Source organism: Cupressus sempervirens, chromosome 7 (genome assembly GCF_028749045.1).
Source record: "Cupressus sempervirens isolate cs-2001-9-10 chromosome 7, ASM2874904v1, whole genome shotgun sequence".
Taxonomy (NCBI): Eukaryota; Viridiplantae; Streptophyta; class Pinopsida; order Cupressales; family Cupressaceae; genus Cupressus; species Cupressus sempervirens.
The window spans coordinates 554,145,331-554,169,742 of NC_143124.1; the positions used below are offsets into that span (position 1 = coordinate 554,145,331).

Genomic DNA, 24,412 nt, shown 5'->3' on the forward strand with positions numbered 1-24,412 from the left:
AATAAGCTTTTAACATTTTACAGAACAAGATTGAAGTTGTTGTTCAGAAAAGTACACAAATATGGAAGGTGATCTATGGGCTGACAACACAAAAGGCTATTGAGCAAGAACCTAAGGAAGTAGGTGAAGAAAAAGAAGAGGAAAAGGTAGTTGAAGTACAAATGAAGAATCTATAATAGAAGCACATGAGGAAGGCACTATAGAGGCCATAGCTAAGGAAGAGAAATAGCAAGACCAGAATGTACTAGAAGTACACATGTCGAGTGCCAGTCCACAAGTATATGTAGTAAAGATTTAGGATGTCTATGAAAACAATGTTTTAAACATCAATCCCCTAATTGAATAGAATATACAAAAGATACTGATGGATTCCACCACCAAGACACAATTATGTAGTCATCCTATGCTGGTGAGTGTGGATGAGATTGAGAAGGCATAATTGGCATCTATAGGGGAGAAAAAACAAGCATTATCCATTACCCCCCCACCCCCCAATCTATAAAGGTACAACCTACAATGTTTATTGTCGTATATAAAAGGAAGGACATAATTGTTGGAATTATGATTATTTTTGTCATTAGTGACAACACTTAGTCAATTCTATATGCTTACTGAGCATCAAGTGGTTACCTTGTAAGCTTAGCAGTTCAGTAGTTTACACTGAGCAGACAGTGGCTACCGAGCAAATACAGACAATGTGAAGTCTAGCAGTGTCTACCAAGCTTCTCAGTATCTACCATGCTTCATAGTGTCTACCAAGCAGATAGTTTGTGTCATGAAGATTTAGTGCAAATTGAGCGATGAAAGATTTAGTGTTTACCGAGTGAAGAAAGGTAAACCCAGTGTATAGTATCTACTGAGTCACCAGTGGTTACTGAGCTCAGAACTACATCGAGTGCTTAGTATGGAATGAGCCTTCACTTTTACCAAGTGCATGATGATGTCGAGTAATGCAATGGATGTCGAGTATCAGAAGGTTACCAAGTCAGTTCAATGAACCCGAGTTATTTACTATTGGGCCAACTCTGTAATGTATTTGTTTCCTTGTATTTTGGCTGACCTTGTAATTTTGTAAGTTTGAAAGGTATATATGTAAGATGTATTGTAAGATATCATGTATGAATGTATGTATGATGCATGGAATGAGAAGGAATTGTGAATTAATGTGAAGTATATGTGAAAGATCATCAACAATAGTTCAAGGAACATAGCAAGGTCAATTTAGAGATAGAAAAGTTATATCCATCACATGAGGTGATCAATACATGAAGGATTTTATCAAAAATCAGTTGCAAGCAGATCCACTACTTCATCCTAGTGAATCAAATTTTCTAAATCCTCTAATAAGGTAGACTTAACAGTCTTTGTACAAATCTTCTAACAGAGTGCATACTTCATTGTATGTTTTCAAATCCTCTAACAAGGTGGACCTAGTAGTCCTTTGTGCTCCTAATAGGGAAAATCACCAGAAGTGGTCAATGTAAGCCTTAACAGGCCAACTTTATACTGCAGTATTGAAGTTTTGTGGGTATCATCCCCACCCCAGTTTTACTTTCTATTTGGAAGGTTTCTGGGTCACCAAAATATTGTGTTCTCTTGTGTAATGATTGTTTTATGTTTCAAAACTAATGCATGCAGTAGCATAGATGGATGTGTGGTAAATTGATAAAAAAACTTAAGGTTACTGATTCACCCCTCCCCTCTCAATAACTTGTCATATCTTGAATATTTCCAACAATTGGTATCAGAGCTTTGTGGTTCTCAGAATAAAAGTTTAGTAGCTTGAGCAAAGATCTAAGGATAGATGGAGATATTCAGACTTGATAAGGCAATTGAAAATGAAAAGCTAGATCTGGAAATGGCCATGGCTCAACTCAAAGAAGTAAAGGAGCATCTTTCCCAATCCTTGGAAAGAAGGAAGGAACTTGCAAGACAAATGAATGACCATTATTATGTTGAAGAAAAGATTGAAGACCTTTTACCATCAAGCAGTTCAGATGAAGCTAATGAGGCAATCAAGGAACTCCTAGCAAAGAATGGCTCTCTGTAGGAAGAAGTAAGAAAACTTAAAAGAGAACACGAAATCCAATCAATCAGGCTATGTGAAGTTTTGGAACAAAGAAACAAGGCAAATGAAGACTTGGAGGCAAGAAATAATCAATCCAATCAGCATGAAGACCTCATGGATCAAATCTCTGGAGCAAATGAAGAAATCAAGATTCTCAAAGCATAGAATGAAAGAATAAGAAGTGATCTAAATTATGAAAGGGAAATTAATGAAATAATATTGAGAGAATTGAGATGTGAAAAGAAAATTGTTGAAAAATTAAAGAGTGACCTAAATACTAAAAAATAAATCAATGAAAGAATGATGAAGTCACAAGAAGACATGAATCAACTGATTCAAAAAAATGAGAAGAATCTTCATAGACAAAAAGGTAAAGTAGGACTTGGATATAATGAAGAAGGTGAATCTTCCAAACAAGGTGCCCAAAGGAATCAAAGACCTACTTGCAATCACTGTGGTAAGTTAGGTCATACATCAAACAAATGTTGGAGCAATGGAAAAGCAAAATTCAATGGTAAATGCTACAACTGTAATCAGCATGGTCACAAAGCTAATGAATGCAAGGAAAAACCAAAATTTGAAGGCAATTATCACAAATGAAAGAAGCATGGTCACAAGGCATCTCAATGCAGATCCAAAAAATTCAATCCAACTGAACAACTTGTAAAGACAATATTTGGATGAGATTAAAATACATGGTGTAGATGTCATTATTGTGGAGAATATGGACACATTGGCAAAGACTACTCAAGGCATCACTTAAGAAAAAGAGATACAACATTAAGGTGTTATACATGCACTAAACATGGTCATATAGCTAAAAACTACATGAATATAGGTAGAATTGAAGATGAAAAGAAAGCAAGGGCTAATAACATAAGGAAACAAATGAAGCAACAATGGATTCCTAAATCCACTAAAGATGCAAGCTCAAATCATAGAAGTGAAGTCACTCAAGAAGTGGGTGACTCCATCCCCTCAAACTAAATTCCTAAGAATGAGTTGGAACTGTACTTAGCAAGAAAATCATAAGCAGTTCCAAGAAATATGAGGAATGCAAAATGATCCAATCAGTATTGCAGATGCATCAGGATCACAGAAAGGTTATCTTTCACCGAGTGCATCAGAGTCTACCAAGGAAAAGTGGTTAAAGACCTTACTAAGTGAGGTTGAGAATAAAAGGAATTTTGTTCGTCTACTGAGTTGATACTCTTTTTGAGTTAGGTTAGTGGATGACAGTCTATTACACACTATGACAACATGGTACCTAGCATTAATGGTAAACTTTTCATTAAAATAGGGAAAATTCAACTTCATTTTTCATCGTATTCTTAGAGCTAAAAGATTTCTAGGTGCATTCAAGTGACTTCAAGGTGATTTTGAGAAAATTTGCAGTTAACAAATGTGATCAAAGATTTCCATCACTTATTGAGCAACAATGGCTTCCGCAAGCTCAAGCACTGGCAAGGAAAAACATGGATCAGAAATGTTGGTCAAGGGCACAAAATGGAAAGCACCAAACTTTAAGTTGGTTCCCACAGTTGTAGAGGCACTCGACCCTAATGGTGCACAATCATGAATTCCACCAAAGGTACTTCTGATCAATGATCTTCGAACTCATTCCAAATGTTCAATTCAAGAAATAGGAACCCTAGATATGGATAGTGTGTTAGAAGAAATGTGTGTATATGGATCATTGAAACTCGAACATAAGCATTTGGAGATAAAAGGATTGACCTACATATCTCATCTGCCAAGAAGCTTTCAAATAAAATGGATTAGATATATTCTCAACTGTGTTCACAATGGTTAGTTGTGGTTGGAACAAACCATATTAATCACCAAGAAGATGATTCACAAGATTACTAGACTTCCCATTCTCAGCAAAGCTAAAACTACCAAAACCCTAGGTCAGGATGAACTATAGAAGAAAACCCTAGCCGAGTGGGATGATAGAGGCTTAAAGATTAGCACTGTTATTGATGTAGAACTAAGATATGGAATTCATGTAATTGCTCAAAAGATTTGCAGTTCTACTTGTTTGAATAGTGTGCCATGTGAGGCCGTAGACTTGGAATTTAAGGTTGTGAAGAAGAATTTAGAATATGACCTGTCTAAGCTTTTGCTAAGGCAAATGAACAAGAACATGGATAGCATTAGATCATCCAAGAATAACCCCTATAAATTTGGTTCTTTGTTAACATGTTTATTCTTTTATGTACAAAAATTCTTTCCCTCCAAAGGTTTTGTCGTATGGAGAAAGGATGTTCCCATTCTATATCAGATTAATGAGTTTATAGCAGAAATGGATGTAAATTTTGATAGTATAATGGATAAATATTTTGAAGAATTCAAGGAAAGGATGAACAACAGGTTTAGGATTCCTCCTAAACTTGTTGAGGACTACAAAGATGATGCATGTTTCATGGTAGATTGCAACATAGTATACATTCAGGCAATCAGGCCCCAAGTTGCATGGGTGGAACCTCTACATTAACAAGTCTCTTTTTATGATGAGATGATCTTAGCATCACTACTAGTTGATGATACTTCTCTACATAAGCATTCCATAACACACTATGTTGGCTTTGTTAACATTGTGTGGGATTGATAGCTATTTGGCGCATCTTAGTTTCACTTGTGCTTCACTATTCAAGATCCTAGGAAGATCTTAGCATACAATATTCAACACTTTGATATGGGATTTCTTTGGTGTTTGGTAAAGTAGAGGACAATGTGAAACTTGGTCTATGAGATCCATGCACAATGTGGTACTATTTTTTCATTACACATTTGAAAAATCTTTGAAGACATGCACAATAATCTTGAACATATTGTCCATTTCCACACTTACTCCTTGAGATGTGTCTCCTCTTCTTTGAAGTTTTATGGACACATTGGTGACTACTATTAGTCTTCACTCCATACACATGTCTTTGGTAATGAAGGTGTGCTACTTACAAAATTATTTTTTTCTACAATGGATATCACTTAAGCTTCAAAATTATAGGGTTTTAGATCTTCATGTGATGTCATCCTATTTTATCATAGAAAAGTGTGAGTAGCACCATCATTGTGAGTCATTCTCTTACCTTAGTGTGCTAGTGTGTTCTAATTTCTCCAAGACGATTTCAGATTTAGTGTTGTGAGATACATGGATCAAGGTTGATCTATGAAGTGTTTCAGTATTTCCAAGGTTGTGGAGATTATTCATAGTCATCATTCCAAGTTCATTATGCAATCAAGTTTCAATAGTACCTTCTATAAGATCATGGAAAAAACTCAATTTTTGGATGGTATCATTTTTCATCATCCATATAAGCATTTTTTGTTCTTTGGTCATTCTATGCAGTTATTGAAAAAGAAAAAAAATGAAAAAATGAAAAACAAATGAAAAAAGAGAAAAAAACAATTAAAGATCCAACAACAAAAACCTTCGAGCATTTTTGGCCAGTTATTGAAAAATAAATTCTTAGTGGTGAAAATTGTTCTTACAATGCCATTAAGTGGTGAGTGATTGAAAATTGGCTTGCTAGCAGTTACTTGTCATTATCAACATTTGAAAAAAAGAAGAAGAAGAAAAACAAAAACAAAAAAAAATGAAAATAGAAAAAAATGCTCATGGCTTTTTTGCTAATCATTCTTCTAAGGGACACTCATTGGGTTTTGTGGTTCTGGGCACCTCCTGTCACTCTACACCTCCTATTTAGTGTGTTCTACCCAGCTTTGGTCACCTATAGAATGTACTACTTGAGGTGTTTTTATGGAATGTGCTAGCTCTTATTTGTTCTATAATGCTTTAGTTTGATGCTGATAGATCCTTACATTGCAATTTTTGTCACACTTTTTGGTTACTTCCATTGATCTTCTCTCTTGTGCTTTCTATCAAACGATACTCCTTTGTGGTGTTGTAGTTTTGGATGCCTCTCTTCACTCCTTATTGTTGATTTTTCCATCTTGGAGGCACCAGTTGTTGAGTTTCTCTACGTTCCCACCTTGGTCTCTCTGCACGTGCATGTTGGTAACACAATCAATTTTTCTTCCATTATTTTATAATCTCTTAAATTTATTCATATTGCTTATTATGTTGATCACTATGCAACACCCCTCCCTATCCTCTCCTTGTTTCCCATGGATAGTTAACCCTTAATTTGGGGGGAGGAAAGTCATCCTATTATCTTCCATCCATCACCCTTAATAAATCCATCATATTATCCATTATATCCATTGTACAATAAGCCTTTGTTTTATCTCTCATCTCTCCTATTTCACCCATTTCAAATCATCTTTTGCATTGTGAGATCAAATTATATATATCCATTTGAACCATGATGCTATAAAAAATGAAAAGAAAAGAAAAAGAAAAGAGTAACAACTTATGAAAATTTGAAAGAGATATCCCTATTAAAGAAATAAAATAAAATAACAAAGCTTGTCATGTGAAGCAAAGAAAGGGATTTGTGTTTATATATGGGTTATGATGGTTCAGGGTAGAGACAAAGCCAAAACCATAAATTTAAAGTGCTTTCAATTCACACCAAAATCTTCTTGATCATAATGATTGCACGAGGACATGCAATATGCTAAGTTGGGGGGAATGATGAGAGTCATTTATGACCCATTTTATACCATATTTTAATACATTTCATTTAGGTTCACACTCATTTTTGTACTCCGTTTCCATCCCATTTCGTTCCATTTTAATATCTTACATTTAATATGATTTAATATTTATAAGTAGTATTTAATATTGTTTTGGAATTTAAATATCAAAAATTCATTATTGATTTCTTTTACTAATCTTTATTATTGTAGCATGTTGAGTTTTGGGTGCAGATCTTCTTGTCGCCTCCTTGATAAGAACTTCCCATCACATTTGAGACACAAATTATTGTGGATAATGTTGGCCTACAACTTATTCATGCTATTATTGTAAAATGTTATTCTAACTTTCACGGTGGCATTACCTCTTCAAAATAAACCATGGAGATGTTAAGAAACCTAAGCTACATATTTATTAACTAAAAAGCATCCATGGTTCTCTCCACCTTAGATTTGTGCTAAAAAAATTTGTGCATCAAGAAGATATTGAGGAGGATAATGTACAAGTGAATAGAAAATAGCCTAATCAAATATTAGTCCATATTTTTGCTAATAGTGAAAGTCTCATGTGGAAATCAAACTCACTAATCAGAATACTGCAAACTGTTTCAAAATCATACTATTTGCAAATCATTTCAAAACCATGGCTGAAGACAAAATGATGGATGAAGACAAAACTATTTTTTGGAATGATAACAATAAGTTGGCTATTCTTGGCAAAACCAATTTTTGGTGTATTTTTTGATTAGTTATTATTTGTATGGTCTACATTATCAAAATGGTTTTATAATGGTTATAGTTTTGTATACATAAACAACACAATGTAGAATGAAATGTATTATTATTCTTCATTTTTCATTTGATCAATAAAATATTTGTTCTGCTAATCAAACCAACGTAGAAAGACATAGTTTCTTCACTTACCTTGTAGACTAGAGAAAAGGCCCACTCTTGGAATGTTTGGTGAGGTTGTTAATATTGTGAGTTATTTTGGATTGTATGTTGGTGATTTTTGTAATTAAGTCTAGTGTGCTTTTTGATTTCATATTTCAGTGTAGTGAGTTTGTGTTTCATTTGTATAAAGTTTCATTTGAGTTAATAATTGATTTGAGTATTGTTTCCTTATCAGATTTTAATCTGATTTGCATTAAGTGACACAATTAGTAGTGTTTCATCATATTTTTAATTCATTCAATGGAAATAATTATATTGTTATTATTGCTGGAAAGACATTTTTATTTCTGATTTTTTTATTGTCCAAATTATTTTCGTAGGTTTCATTCGAGCTCCTATCATAGGAAGTGATAGTTCTTGCTGCAATTCTATTTCATTTTTTTATAGATTCATTTTTGTGCATTGTAGTTGCATTCACAATCCCTCATCTCGCAGCTAGCATCCCTTGATGACATATTGTCTGAACACCTTTCACAAGCTTACGCTCTCGAATTGACATGATTAGACCAAGTTGAGACTCCTTTTAAAGTATTAACTATTTCTTAATTATTTCCCCCAATGTTATTTTATTAGAAGGCTTAGTCACCCTTATTGTTGAATTAAACATACAAATAAAATTTCTAGAGGTAGCATGTGACAACTGGGATGCTTCACTGAAGATAATGATGGAGGTCCATAAATCTTTCTTGAACAAACACACAATTCATGTACAACCCATGACATAAGTGTCAAAAGGGGGAGAATGAATGAAGGGGAGAGAAATAAGAAAGGGGGAGAATGAATGAAGGGGAGAGAAATACGAAAGGGGAAGAATTTATAAAAGGAGAGCATAATTTTTGAGGGAGATCAAACATAGATGGAGACTATAATATAGAACCAGAAATAGAGTGATCTACTCAGCAGGAGTATTCACTTTCAGAATCAGAACAAAAAAATCAACTTAGGGGGAGTTATAGAATTTCTAAGATATGACTATTAAGTCATAAGTGTTTTGCAAAATTTTAAAATTTTGTATTTAAGCCAATCACTATATGAATATTCTCTAAGTTATGCTCAAAGGCTAAGGTTATTCATGCATGACCAAGCGTTTTTGCCACTCATGCCAAAGGGGGAGATTGTTAATCTCAGATTGATTTTGACATATGAGTGACAACACACTTAAGTCATTTGCTTAGTTCATGTTGAAATATATAGTATATGTCAAGTAACTACTAAGTGTCGAGTCACTCAAGTGCTGAGCAGATAGTAGATCCTGAGTCATTCAGATGCTGAGTGATCAATGGATACTAAGTCATTTAGAGGCTGGGTTACAACATTTAAGATACAATGGATGTCGAGCATTAGACACTTCAAGTTTTGAGTAAACATTTTTAGACATAGTTGTCTATAATGGCACAAAATTTTATGTAAATTTTTTTTAGTTGACTTAAGGATTGTTTTATGATTCTAAGATGATAAGGATGAATCCATATTGCAAATCCCTACGTAGTACATACACCCAATCAATTAAAAGGATATTTTAAGAAAAAAAAATGGTGAATCACAATCGTTGATTCATACCTAAGTCTTCTTAAGGAGGATGCAAGAAGAGAGAAGTTTACATGTGCAAACAAAGTATTCATGGTGGCTAAGGAGTTGTGAATTGAAATACATTGTAGAATTAGTTAAAGGAGAATAGAGGAAAGGAATTAGAGGAAAAAAGTGATGCATTTGATCAAAGAGGATCAAGTACACATCAAGAAAGAGATGATCTATTATCTAGCAGTAGAGTGCTAATCAAAGGATCATTGTTGATACATTCTAGTAGGTGAATTAGTTAAATCTCTTAACAAAGTAGTCATAATATGTTGTTGTAAATCTTTTAACAAGATGCTTACTTCATTGTAAGTTAAATTCCTTTAATCAGGTACACTTCTAACAGGGTGTTGAAATCCTTTAACAGGGTAAGATCTAACAATCTTGTAAGCCTTTAACAATAGACCTTTCATATGGTAGATCATAGTTTATGATCAAACATTGTAGCCTTCATTGGATACACTTTATTACTATAGTAGTGAAGATTTGTGGGTGTTATCCCCACCCCAGTTTTACCTTCTCATTGGAGGGTTTCTGGGTAACCAAATATCTTGTTTCATATATGCATTGATTGTTATTTTCTTTCATACTATGGATGAATATGTTTAGCTAGATATTTTAGTTTACATGCAAATTGTGAGATAGATGTCTAGTGAATGAATTTGTGGTTAAAGTTTTGAAGGACTAATTCACCACCATGCCCCCACCCCACCCCCCCAAAGAGTTTACTTTCCCTATTTTATTTCCAACACATAAGGTTTAGTAAGTGAATATTGTGTTGTGAAATTTAAGATTGGGTCTTGTCATGATGAAGTGAACTTTGTGATACTATGTCCATGAATTATTGCCAAATATTGTTTGGAATGCCTCAACAAAATAATATACAAGCTATACATGATGGTAGATTGAATATGTATACTACAACATAAAATGGGATGAAGCAAGTATTTTACCTTCGGTAGAAGATCCTAAAAGTAAGAATTACACTATATTGAGGATTTGTTTGGTTGAACATAGGAGATTATTGGAGGGTATAAAGAAGGAAAGTATATTGGAAATGTAAGAGGAGTAACTAAGAGGGGAGGGGTGAATTATTTACCACAAAAAAAATCCCAGATCCCTTTAGATGTTAATACAAAACAAAATCAATACTATGCTAAAACTGAAATACTACTATAACTCGATTAACATAGTAACTCAGTTTAAACTAACAATCACTATCACTCAATAAACACTCGATTAATACTAAATATGAATTGTTACTTTGTTAGTATTGAATAAGTAGATCTTATGATATTAAGCATGATTAACTTTAATTAACTTAGTTGTAGAATCATAAAGAAAATAATATGAACACAAGAGATACCAGGATTTAACTTAGAAACCCAATTTTGGAAAAAGCACATATTGCAATTTGTTACTATTTTTCACTCTTTTGAAGTGAGCCCTATTAGGATCCAACCCTATTAAAGGTTAGGAAAAACATTGTTAGGTGTGACCCTATTAAAGGATTAAATTCACTCTATTAGGAGTGGCCTTGTTAGAGGTCTTTAGACACTCCAATCTAGAGATGCCACCTTGTTAGAGGATTTGGCAAATATTTGTTAAGATTACACTATTAAGAGATTTGATTCACTACTACAATTATTAGAAAGTAACAATGATATGACCTTATTGCTGATGTAAACTATATTTTTTAATTTCAGATCTTTTTTCTAGCTTGAATATGTGATCCTCCTTGATTAAAATGTTCTTTGTAGCTCAATCAATTTGCTTGATTTATCTTTTCAATCCTCAACTTGACCTTATATGTTTTACCTTGTCTAGTCAGCTCGAATACAATTTCAAATAAATGAAATTCATCCCATAAGTCAGCCAGAACTAACCAACAAAAATAATATAGGAAAATCCTTTGTTAACCGACCCAACTCAGTCAACACTAACTCGGAAAAGATTTCCCTTCAAACTTCATTTGGTAATTGAGTGAGCTTGGTTAACACTAGTTCCATGCCAATTTTCTTTGGTTTCCAAGTGAACTTGGTAGACATTGTCTTCTTGCGAACTCCCTTTGGTAGTCGAGTGAGCTCAGTTAACACTGAGATGCTTGTCATACACTACAACATCCTTTGACTCTTGAGTGAGCTCGACATACACTGATTGCTCAGTATATACTTGACATTTGTGTAACATCAAAGACAACATACAATTATATGATTGTATCCTATTGATTTTGAAGAATCCTAAATTGGATATGATAAAGGGATATCCTAAGAATAAAAAATTCACTAAGATATTTTAAGAATAAAATTCTAAATAGTTTACTAAATAGAATACCACTTTTTAGGAGTAACAATCATTGTATAGATTTATTTTGGGAGGACATTTATTGGATAAAGCCCCAACTGGATCTAACACTAATAAAGAGTGAAGAATAGAATAAGCAAGCACAAGATTTATTAAGGAAAGGTATGATTAGAGAAAGTTTGAGTCTTTGTGTAGTACCTACAATATTGGTACTAAGAAGAATTGGGGAATTATGTTGTGATGTGAAGCCTAATCGAACTCAGAGGTTTATTTGGCACAGTTTCCCCCAATATTATTTCTATGAGGGTTTGGAGGAAGCACCCCCAAGATGGGGTCAAGGGGTAGCACCCCTTGTAGGTTCCTAGGGTAGTGCCCCAAGTGTGCTCCTTTTCATAGTATAGGGTGGGGTCAAGGGGAAATGCTACCTGTGGAGGTTTTGGGGGGCAACACCCCCAAAGCCAAAAATGACTCACTATTGTAAAAGGTGTCGAGTGTTATTGTTTCTATTGGATGACTTATTATAGCCCTAATTTTGTAAGCAGAAAAAACTTGTATAAAATGGCTTAGGGTTAGGGATTTCATAATCTATGATGACATTGTAGCTTCTTGTGGTGGTATTGAGTTATAAGGGATTGTGGATTGTAATCACTAGATAATAATAATATTGGACTTGTTGTTGGTGGATGTAGCCTAGGGGATTGTATGAACCACATTAAATCCTTGTGTCTTGTGTTCTCTTCTATGCAATCTATTATTTTCTGATATTGGTTATATTTTCATGTAACTATTATTCCTACCCATGGTTAATCTTAACAAATTATGATTGTTTACAAATTCCTTAGCTATCAAGAAGAATATGATAAGGTATAGATTTCATTTTATTAAATGGATGAAATAATGGATTATTTGAGTGGAGAAAAAATTTATTTACCAAGATTGATTTGAAGAGTGGTTACCATCATATCAAAACTAGAAAAGGAGATGAATGAAAAATTGTATTTAAGACTAATGAAGGTTTGTATGAATGGTTGGTTATTCATTTTGGTCTAACTAGCACAGCTAGTACTTTCCTAAGGGTGATAAATTAGGTATTGAAGAAATTGTTATGTGAATTTTGTACTGTATAATTGGATTTTATTTTGATTTTTATGTAAAGAGGAACATTTATTGTATCTAAGACAAGTATTGCAAAGATTTAAGGAAGAGAATTTGTTAATTAATATAAAGTAATATCATTTTCTGAGGGAAGATATAATATATATGAGATTTGTGATTTTAGTTGAGGGTTAAATGATGTATCTTGAGAAGTTTAAACTTATTTTGGAATGGCATATAATGAACAATGTTGGAGAAGTCATATCATTTTGTGGATTGGGTAGTTTTTAGGTCAAGAGTTATGTGAAATTTCAATTCAATTTATAATCCTATGAAAAGACTATGGAGATGATCAGAAGAATTTTAGGTGGACACATAGAGCTAACTATACTTTTGAAATATTGAAACAAAAAGTAGTTGAATAGCCAGTTTTATCAAACTTCCATAAGGTATTTTAAGTAGATTGTGATGCAAGTGGGAATGCAATTGGAGTTGTTTTATGTCAAGAATCTAGACATGTTTCTTTTTATAGTGAGAAATTAAATGATTATAATAAAATATTTAGTTTATAATCAAGAGTTCTATGGAATACTTCAAGCTTTGAGGAAGTGGAGATATTACTTGTTTATGAAGAAATTTGTGTTGTATACTAAGCATAAGGCATTGCAATATCTAGGTAATAAATGGAAGTTAAATTATAAACATATAAGATGGGTTTATTTCTTATAGAGTTATAGTTTTGTGTTAAAACACCAAAGTGGATAGTAAAATAGATTATTTGATGCATTAAATAGTAAAAAAAAATTACTAACTAAAATGATGGTGAAAGTGCTTGGATTTGATAAATTGAAGACTTTGTATTCTAATCCTAACTTTTTAGATGCATGAAAATATTGTAAGGATTCAATAGTAGCTAACTAAATAAAATGGTCAAATTATTTTATTTAGGATGATAAAATGTTTAAATAATTTTAGGTTTGCATACCTATATGATCAATGGGGGATGATCTAATTAAGGAAAACCATAGTGGATGACTTTGTAGATACTTTTCTATTAACAAGACAATAAGTTTGATAAGTGAAACGTGTTATTGGTTACATATTCATAGGGATATCAAGAAATTTGTTTAAATTTATAGAATTTTTTTAGTTGCTAAAGGTAGTAGTTAGAATGTGGGATTTTATATACCATTTCCTATACCTAGAAAACCTTGGGAGCACAATAGTGTGGATTTTGTTTTAGAATTAACGAAGACACAAAAAGGTAAGGATTTTATATATTTGGTGGTAGAGATTCTAAAAAATGTCACATTTTATTCCATGTAAGAATATTTTGATGCAATATGGGTAACAAACTTATTCTTTTAATGAGATTGTAAGATTACATGGATTATCAATGACTATAGTTTCTGATGGGGATAGAAAATTTATCGGTTATTTTTGGAGGACACTTTGGAAAAAGCCAAGTACTAATTTGAAGTTTAATTCTACTATTCATCCAAAAACTAATTGGAAAATATAGGTATTGAATAGAAGCTTGTGTAATTTTTTGAGAAGGTGCTTGGAGATAAGCCTAGTAATTAGGATTTAGTTTTGATACAAGAAGAATTTGGATCTAATAGTTTGATGAATAGAAGAACAAGGAAGACACCTTTTGAAGTAGTTATTGGTATGAGTCCTAAAGGAGTTTCAAAGTTGAGGGATATTAAAATAGAGGATATGAGGAGTGTTCAACAAAAGGAATTTGTTAGATGAAGTTATTACACGAAGAGGTTATACATCAATTTGGAAAGCATGAATTAGAAGTATAAACATAAGGTATATAGAACTAGGAGACATAAGGATTTATTGGTAGGAAATGAAGTTATGGTTCATTTGAAGAAAGCAATATTTATAGTAGGAACTTCTAACAAATTTAAGATGGGGAATTTTGGACCTTATAAGATTCTAAAGAGTTTAGATTCTGTGAATGCTTGTAAAGTTGACTTATCAATGATATGGATATTTTACCTATATTTAATATTCCAAATTTGTATCAGTATCATAAGGTTGAAGGTAGTTTAGATGAGGAGAAATATGCCAAGAAACATTATAAAAAGGATATTGAGGAGAGGAGTCTAAAGGAGTACAAGAGCTAAATAATACAAGGAGTATGTGATCTAGTAGAAAGATAGGTGAATGGAAGGTTCTTCATACATTTATTTAGTTGAGTTGGATCATTTGGATTCATCTCATACATCAAAGTGAGAGATTAATTTTCTTATCAACCCCAGATATCTAATGTAGAAGTATCTTGGGTCTAGAAAAATCTTGCATCATCCAAAAAAAATTGTGTTCAATTTTTTATGTTTTACAAATTGTCCAATATGTTGATAATTTCAACTATTATTTGTCAAGGAATAACTTGCATCATTCAAAGTATGATCTATATCTAGTCTAGTTCATATTCGTAGGTTCACAACTCAATTGGTTCTTTTTTTCTCAAGAAACATTTCTTCTTCCCTCGAGTGGCATGTCCTTGCTAGTTTTTATAGCTATTGCTAGATTTCTAGGTTGTGATGGAAGTATATAATTGTAGATCTTTATTGGAACATTCAATAATGTTCTTGGATCATGTGAGGAATAAAATATAGGACCAAAACCTTTCAAATATGTTATTTCATTTGTTCTTTATGTTCTGGCACCAGACATATGTATTATAACATGTTTCCTATTCTTAGAGAAATTTCTAGATCTTGAGGTTGACCTACATGTCATAGGGCTTAGTTAGATATTGTATCTCTTTGGTAGTAATTTTATAATTATTTTATAGGATCAAAGATTGAATATCATTGTAATTGGATCTTAGGTCTCTGACCAAATACTGTGAGAAAATAATCATAGAATGCTAATTGTCAAACCCATGTACATATGTTTAACTATTAATGAATATTGAACTTTCTTGGTTCTATAAAAAATATTATTGTTTATAATGTGTTTACTCTTATTATTTGATTGGACTAATCTCCCTAAGGTCTCTCTAATTGGGAACTACATCATATGCAAGGTAGTATAGTATAATAAAAAATCATGGCATTATAATCAAATATTACAAGTACATAAGTAACATCCATGGTAATATATATTTCATATAATTAGATACAATGATTAATCAAGGATTGTGAATCAAGTAGTAAACATGAAGACAAGAAGAAGCCATTAGACTACAACACAATCATACAAAAGATGAAACCAAATAGGAACCTCAGTGGAAACCTATTCATCACTCAATCACATGGATCTATTCGTTGACTCCCCCAAGATAGGAGATAGAATTCATTCCCACACATGAAAAAACTTTGAAAAAAAAAAAGGCAACATGAAACTAAAAAAATATCATAATAAAATCAAAGAAATAACAATAAAAGTGAATACATAGACAATCAAAAGGGACATTCTAGATGAGAGGAAAAACTAAAACACACTTGAGGAAATCCTAGGAAATATACTTGAAGGGTATCATTACATAGCTTCCACTCTCTTAGGAATCCACGAGAATCTCTTTAGACTCAACCTCTAAATAGAGATCATGTAGAGTTGACTACTGTAGATGCTCAAAAATGGTTCACATCTATGGTTTAATCACATTTTCACACTGACATGTCCCATTTTATCATTTCACTAATTCTAATATGTTGGCCAACTTTATTATCAATCGAACACATTTCAACAATATTCTTCATCACTTGTACCCAATTTCAAATCAACTATAGATCATTTTAGAATTGGTGCCCATTTTATCTTATTTTTTTGGAATTGACTCTAAATCATTTCAACAACATTAGGATCCCACCCAATCAACCCTAAACCATTTTAGTATCATTGGAATCCTTTCTAATGAACCCATAACCATCCAAAATCAACCCTAATCAACCCAAAACATGTTAAATATCTCAAATCAATCATCACTTATCCATCCCTAAGCATTATTGTGTCCCTTAGTGTCTTGGCAAGCTATTAGACCTATCAAATATGACCTTAGCACTATCACATCCCTTGGTGCTAGGTCAATTCTTCATCTTTATCATTTGATCATCGACATTTTTGAGTCCATCAATGTCTAATCATGACCCTATCCAATTAATTTAATAACATTAACAATGTATTTCAATGTTATTACATCAATCAACTTCGATTATGCAACATTTACAATGTTCCTTAAATGTCACATGTTCTTAATCCATGTCATGTATCCTTGGCATGTTCAATGAATTTGATGATGGCTTTGATCTACTCACCATCATCATAATAGATCCACTTAATCATCACATTTCATCAAAAGTTTAATCCTACACTTATCTAATCGAATTGGTTAATCATTTACTAATATTGTATAGAATTAGATAACACATAATCTATTCCTATGTCATTTCAATCATTTTCATCCCACATTACTAATTATTCTTGCTAACCAAAATTATCAATTTATTAATATTTATTAATTAATTGATTTACCTTTGCAAGCTATGGGAATTATCAATTTCCTAAGTCCTATTTTCCTACTTCTAATTCCTATTTTACTAATTTCCATTTGTGTGGATTTATGAAATTTTTATTCAAATATTCCACCTAGTCTTGACACATGGACATATTGTTTCATAGATCATCTCTCTACACTTGGATAATATGTGTCATATATTATTCCTTATGCATGACTATAATAAGCCACATTCTTCATAAGATTCTTGTCTACAAGTGACTTTGATGTGTCATTTGCACATCATAGATTCTCCTCCACTTTTAGCCATGTTAACTTTTATGTGTCATAGAATCCTAAATTTGGTATATTGTGTCATATTTTCCATAGATATACTAAGGAATACCATGCCAAGTTGTACATTCAAATTGACAAGTGTCCCTTTCCTCATTCATGTCTCACCTCTTGCATTTTGGCTATAAATTGAGCCACCTTGCACTCATTTTCAGTCTTCAACCCTTATCCTTAACATCATGCCCAAACCATGCTTCTAGTACTCTAAATAATATTCATCACATCATTGTGTCATTTTCTTTCAATTGTGTGGACTATAGGAAATTGGAGCTACATCAAAATGGAGAAGAAAGAACGATATGAGAACTACAATTGAAGAGGGGATTTTGTTGTTTTACTTTCTTTATTTTAATTGTTTTTCATGGTAGATTAGAAGGTTTAGTATATGTTGATTGATTTTTGTGGGTTCTCATAGTATGCTAGGTTCTAACATCTGGACAAGGTATCAATTTTCCAAAATAAACTTCCCAAGGACAACCATGCTTTCTCCATCCCATCCTTACCTATACAAATACTCAAGGCTATTGGAGAGGCAATTATATTTTCAAAGTGAATCGTAACTCAGTTCATTTATTAAGCTACCACTTGATTAAGACTACATAATGACTTACCCTATAACGACCACTTTGGTCCTTAACCCCTATTGCAAGTCACCCTCTAACCATGATCTTAGAAAATGCTCCTAATGTTGAAATACAAATTATCCATACAAATTCTCAAGGCTATGAGAGAGGAAATTATCTTTTTAAAGTAAATCCCAAATTGATTGACTTATTAAGCTACAAGTTGATTAAGGTTATACAATAGGTTGCCCTAGAATGATCACTTTGGGCCCAACCCTGATTACCAGCTGCCCTCCAACTATGTTTCTAGAAAACCCTCCTACTCATGAAATAAATGTTAGAGGTGATAGACCCTCCATATTTTTCATCAAAATTTTACATAAAGAACCTTTTTTGCATTTTCAAAAAAGTGATTTCAATAGAAAAGTGAAACAGTTAAGTTTCACTATTTTGTAAATAGTAAATCAACAACACAACAAACATGTCAAGTTTTGGAATTTTTCATGAGATATGTTCAGAGCATAGAGAAATAGTGATTTTTTCCCATTTCATAGGAGACTTAATATTGGTCCCTTGAAATCACAATTTTGCAAAGCATAGATAGGGAAGGTTTCAAAATGATGAAATTTTATGGAATCACAAAGGGTGTTTAAACTAGTGAAGGGTGCTCCCCTTAATATCACGCCACATAATATAAATAAAGAAATAACAACAAATTGCAAGAAAAAATATGGACTTCTTATTATTGCTGCAAATGTGGAATTACATAATTTTGAAATAGAATATACAAACCCATATGGGTGCCTTCCTTAGAATAATTTACAATGCAGAGCTACAAGCTATCACCTAGAGTTGTCCTAGACAATGTACACGCATTCCTTATATAGACATTTTTACACTACCTAAGAACTTTCTTAACATCAAACCCTAACCCTTGAGACTGACTACCTCTAAAATTACATATAGAGTTGGCCAGATACACCTTTGACACTTATTTTGGAAATTTTGGTTAGCTCAACTTTGGAAGGTTGTAACTTTCAAACCATTGCTCTAATTGGCTATTATAACCCCTTTTCAAAATCTGCATCTTTTTATCTATCGGGCCCAACTCATGCAAGCTCTAGTCGTCCCAATTTTGGAGCCCATCAATGACCTCTAAATTCTTCAAAAATGAGCCTAATTTTTTATACCAAAATTGTAGACCAAAAATTTGCAATGACTTCATGAATACTCATGATATGGAATCGAGCCTCAGTAGGTAGGCTAATATATTCAAGATGAACATCTAGCTCTAAAATTAGGATGCTCTAAGCTGATAGGACTTACCTACTAAGTATAAGGCCTCCAAAAACAACAAATTTGCACTAAGACAAACCTTACTCAAGAAATAAAAAGGAAATATTTTTGGTTGATGCAAGATTGCTCTTACACCCACAATGATCCTACATCAGACACCTAAGATAATTTGAAAAGTGACCCTGTCACATCTCAGGTATTCAAAGGAAAACCAATATGGTCAACCTCCTCCCTTGCTATCCATGGTGAATCCTCTACTAGTCACCATTTTTGTTTGACCAAATACTTTCATATGTTATGTTCCTTGTACTCTTTCCAGCACAACTGTCCAATATCTCTTCAATCTCCTTTCTAGCTAACCTAACTACTAGAATACTCCATTGTGCTTGTGTAACTTCATCTCCATCACATCCTTCTTATTACTTTATCAAATCTGAAAATTTAAATATTGGTGAAATATTTAGGTCAAAAGGCACCTCCACTTCATAGGAATTTTCTGAATCATGCCTTTTCACTATCTTGCACATTACAAACTTCTATATTTTTAGCTTATTATATGTACCCATTGGAAAATGCTTGTTTCTCAAATGAACCATGACTTCATCTCCAATATAAAATTCCTTATACCTCCTTTTCATATTTTTCTTAGCCTTTATTACATATTCATTTTTGTAACATGCTTCTTGAACTCCTCATGGATGTTCTTCAAATGTTTGGCAAAATCTTCCACATCAACATCAACACAAATTATTTCTCCTTTATGCAACTACCTCAATTCAGAAGCATTTCTAGGACTGCTCCCATATACAATCTAGAATGGTAATTTACCAGTACTTTTATTGATAGAATTATTGAATGAAAATTCTTCCTATGGTAAAATCAGATCCTAGCCCTTTGGTTTATCTCCAATCAAGTATCTTAGAAAATTTCCCAAACTATGGTTCATAACTTTGGTTTGTTTATTAGTTTGTGGATGATGTGATGAACTAAACTTCAAACTTGTTTTCAATTTATTCTGCAATGTATGCCAAGAATACCCAACAAACTTGGTATCACGACCATAAATTATACTCTTTAGCAGACCATGTACTCTCACCACTTTTCTAAAAAACAACTCTACCACATGATTTTTATCTACCAAAATTGCACCCTGTTAAGTTTGTAGAAAACTTAACCTTTTGGAGAAACATGGAAACATTCCAAGGTTGTGGGTAAACTGTGGCTGGAATGAATCTCCGGATCCTAGGCCGACTTCCTATCTGGTAAATCACTTTATACTACCTGAAACTAATTATTTTTATTGAGGAAAAGGGAAGAAGGATAATAGAAAATGAAAACTAAATCCTAAGGGTGATTCACCATAAAAGTATCTTTAAGATCTAACAGATAATCAACACATATTAAAATAGTAACAATGAAACTCCTTTGCACAGCTCAATAATCAGAATCCTTGCATCAATAACTGATAAGAAGGCTAAAATAACAACTTCTAAAAGGAGAATAAATTACTCACAATCCAAAACTGCTCTGTAACACAACTTTCAATCTGCAAATGACTGAAACAATCCTGTAGAAGGCATCAACATGACACACAAACACAGAAAAAGAGAAGGGATAAGCTGAAATTCCTATCCAAAGTGCTGCAAATCTTTATATCTCTCTAAATATGGGTTACAAACGGGTCTCTACTCCTATCAGGAAGTCTGAAGAACTTACAAGAAACAACAAGGCAGAGAAGAAAAAGAACCTCTACAAAATGAGCCTTCAACTCATACTTATGCCCTATCTATCCAACTACATTTTGAAAGCCATAAATGCTAGGTCAGATTAAGCCCTTGAGGCCAAACTTCAGTCTTTGAAAAGACTTCAAAAAGGTGTTCAAAATAGCCCTAAAAGGCATGGTTTGATAATATCATCAACTACCCCTCATAAATGCAGTTATATCTCCAAGCAAACTTTCAAAAGTCTCCAAAATGCAATAACTTCCTGCCTTCCAGTCTTATCAACACATGAGTGATGTTATAACTTTGCAAAAATATCTTAAGATCCTTCTAATTATTTTAAAAATAAAATAAATATCTTATTCTTATCATTAATATTAAATATTTTATGATTTAGTTATCTAGTCAATATTGATTAATATCAATTAGATAAATAAATCATAAATTGTTTAATATTTAATTTAATAATATTTATAATTTATATTTTGATAAGTATTAATTGTATTAATAATGTCATTAAATGATACGTCAAATCACTTAACATTATTAATCCAGTTGATATTTATTGAATTATAAATTATAGGGTTTATAATAAATATTAATAATTTGAAAAAATAAAAATATTTATTATAGTGTTATGAGTATTGTTTTGATATATCAATTGGATTAACAATGTTAATAATTTTATTTAAATGATTTAAATCATAAATCACTCAATAATATCATTAACATTGATGTATCAAAATCACACTCCTAATACTATAATGCATATTTCAAAATATTCATTTACCTTCAAAATAAAGTTAGAAAAAGATAATTTTTTGCAAAATTATAATCAAAGCCAAGCAAAAAAGAAAAGGCTCATGGCATGAAATAGAACACTTGGAAAAAGAAGAAAATAAAATCCCACAAAAATCAATGGGATGAAAGCTCTAGAAGGCATCATACGAATACCCTAACCATGTCAAAATCATTTTCATTTTGCACTTTGCAAAATGTGAGGATGAGCTCTCGCTGCCATGGGAAAAAAATAAGGGTTTTCTTATGCCTTGCGCGCTGCCATGATTTCACTAGTTTTTCTCTGAAGACTTGTTGGCTTTACTCCATGGTAGAACACGAGTTTGCTTGATCATGGGGCCACGACTTGTTGGCAAGGGTTGCTTCTCCTTTACAAGGTTTTACTGGATGCCCTTTCCTTTGCCGTTGGCCTCAAGCTGAACAATAGGCTGAGAGTGGCAATTTTTTGCTAGTATATTTCACTATAAATTCAAGCCACATGCAACTCCATTCTGACTACATTCTTGGACACTTGGAGGTAATGTTTCTTGCTTTCAACTTGCTGTAGATATTTGAGCTGTCATTATATTTCTTTATTTTGATAGCTACAATTTTTTGGGCACATCCCCTCTCTGTTGCTTATTTTATAAGGCCGAGCACATTCATTTGCTTGTGCCATGCTCAAAATCGTGACTATATTTTCCTTGAAGGCTAACATGGTAAGGATTCTTGTATACTTTATCCTACTGGGTACATTCATATTTTTTCATCTTAGCCATCATACTCCAACATCACTTGTATTTTGTTGTATCTACATCATTCATTTCTTCAATATCTGTGTCTACATCTGTTAGTTCTATGGAGAAATGGGTATGGTTGTTGGTAAAATGCAAACCCCATTTATTTGCTTGTGTCGCTTTCTAAAATTACACATCACTGCTATTATGTAAGTAACAAAAATAAAAAATAAAATATGGGTATTACATCTCCTGTCTGCTGCAAATTTGAGTGAAGCTTTGAGTTTTTTCTTGTAATCTTTCCTGTAGCTTCTCATGATTGATTTTACGTGAGCATCATCCTTTCATTTGGTAGCTGTATATGATATTTTGGGGCCGTCATTTACTGGGTCAACGTGATTTACTTTGATTAAATGCCATGGCTGATTAATAAAAACTTCTTGAGTTCTTCTTGATCTGCTCCTTTTTATTTGATCTATAAGTCATGAGCTTGAGAAGAAATGCTACTCATTTTCTGGACTGCTATGTCTGTTGCGTATGACCACAAGGAGTTAATAAAACCTCACTCTCTGAATTTAGATACTCCAAGCAAAATATACTATTGTTAACTCCACTTTCTTTTGTAACAAAGTCTTCCTTAATGCTGTTGTGGATTCATATCTCAGTGGCCTCTGTGGAAATTATAGCCCTCCTTGACATTGTATCTTTGATTGAAACAAAAGGTTTTCAAAAATTTTAAGTTCAGTCCCTTTAATGTTTCTTGTAATTCAAATTTGTATGAACAATGGCACTATACATTTTGAATCTTGTAGCATGCATAACTTGGAGTGCTTTTGTGATCTATATTGTCTTGTAACACCCATAGCCATGCTTTGTTTTGTTATACTTCAATAATGTAGAAGACATATATACAGTTCTCTCTATTTTTTAGCATGTTGTTGATTTGTATTCATAACATTATGTAGCTAATAGAAATGAAATAAAAGGTTTCATGCAATGAAATACATGTCCCTTTAATGTTCCTATCTTTTTTCTGCAATGAAATGGATACCACAATAGTTTTATTCTTTCACATCATTTACTTGTTGGAATGCTACTGCACTTCCTCCATGCTGGGTTCTGCCTGTTAGAATGATTGTAGACTATGATTTTATGAGGGTTGTTAAATGCGGAAAGTGTCATTCATACCAGATTTGATTATTGGTTCTTGTTGAATATGAATCTTGAGCACCTTTTACTTCAGACCTATAATTTTCTTTGACATGAAAAGCCCTACAACAAGTTATGTAAAATCTTCATCATTTTTGGAGTAACTAACATTCTGCTAGACTTATCCCATTTTGTTATATTTGAAAGAATACTTTATGAGGTTCAAGCATAGGCTCGTGACTCCCATAAATTACCTTCTATGATCTGCACATATTCTTGACTATAATGGAAGGTTTCATACTATAGTTAATATGTCGCTTTAACATTATACTTTTCACTTTTTTCATTAAAGCACTTTAGAATTCATTCTGCTATTTTTATATGTATTCAAAATAGGAAATATATAGCATGTGTGGGTACATAGTTGGTAATAACCAGTTGTTTCTTAGATCATTTAAGATCTAAGCCCATTTTTTCCCATGCAGGAGGGCGAACATCACGAAGCCATCAGATTGAGAGCTGGACCGAGAGTGGCAACAACAGACTCATAACCAGTCAAAGGTTGAAAGGCAATGAATGGTTACCTCTAACTCTACTTCCTTATGCTATATTTTTCTTATTTTCAATATGTATAGAAGCAGTAGTCAGACTCATGACTTGTGTGAGATTTCCATTTCCAACATTTATATTCACTTCATTCTATGTAAATATTAGTTGTATTTCTTGAAAATAAAGAATATAAGGACATTTATATTCTTTGG

At 32.6% G+C, this 24,412-nt stretch overlaps 1 protein-coding gene across 1 annotated transcript in view; it reads left to right on the top strand.

Annotated features, from left to right (window-relative positions):
• Nucleotides 1–24,202, top strand: part of LOC149547978 (polyamine oxidase 1-like) — a 54,566-nt gene extending 30,364 nt beyond the window's left edge. Inside the window, exon 12 of the mRNA XM_089794214.1 lies at nucleotides 24,137–24,202. Coding sequence (XP_089650340.1) covers nucleotides 24,137–24,202 — 66 coding nt within the window. The remainder of the gene's footprint in view (nucleotides 1–24,136) is intronic.
• The last annotated feature ends 210 nt before the right edge of the window (nucleotides 24,203–24,412 follow it).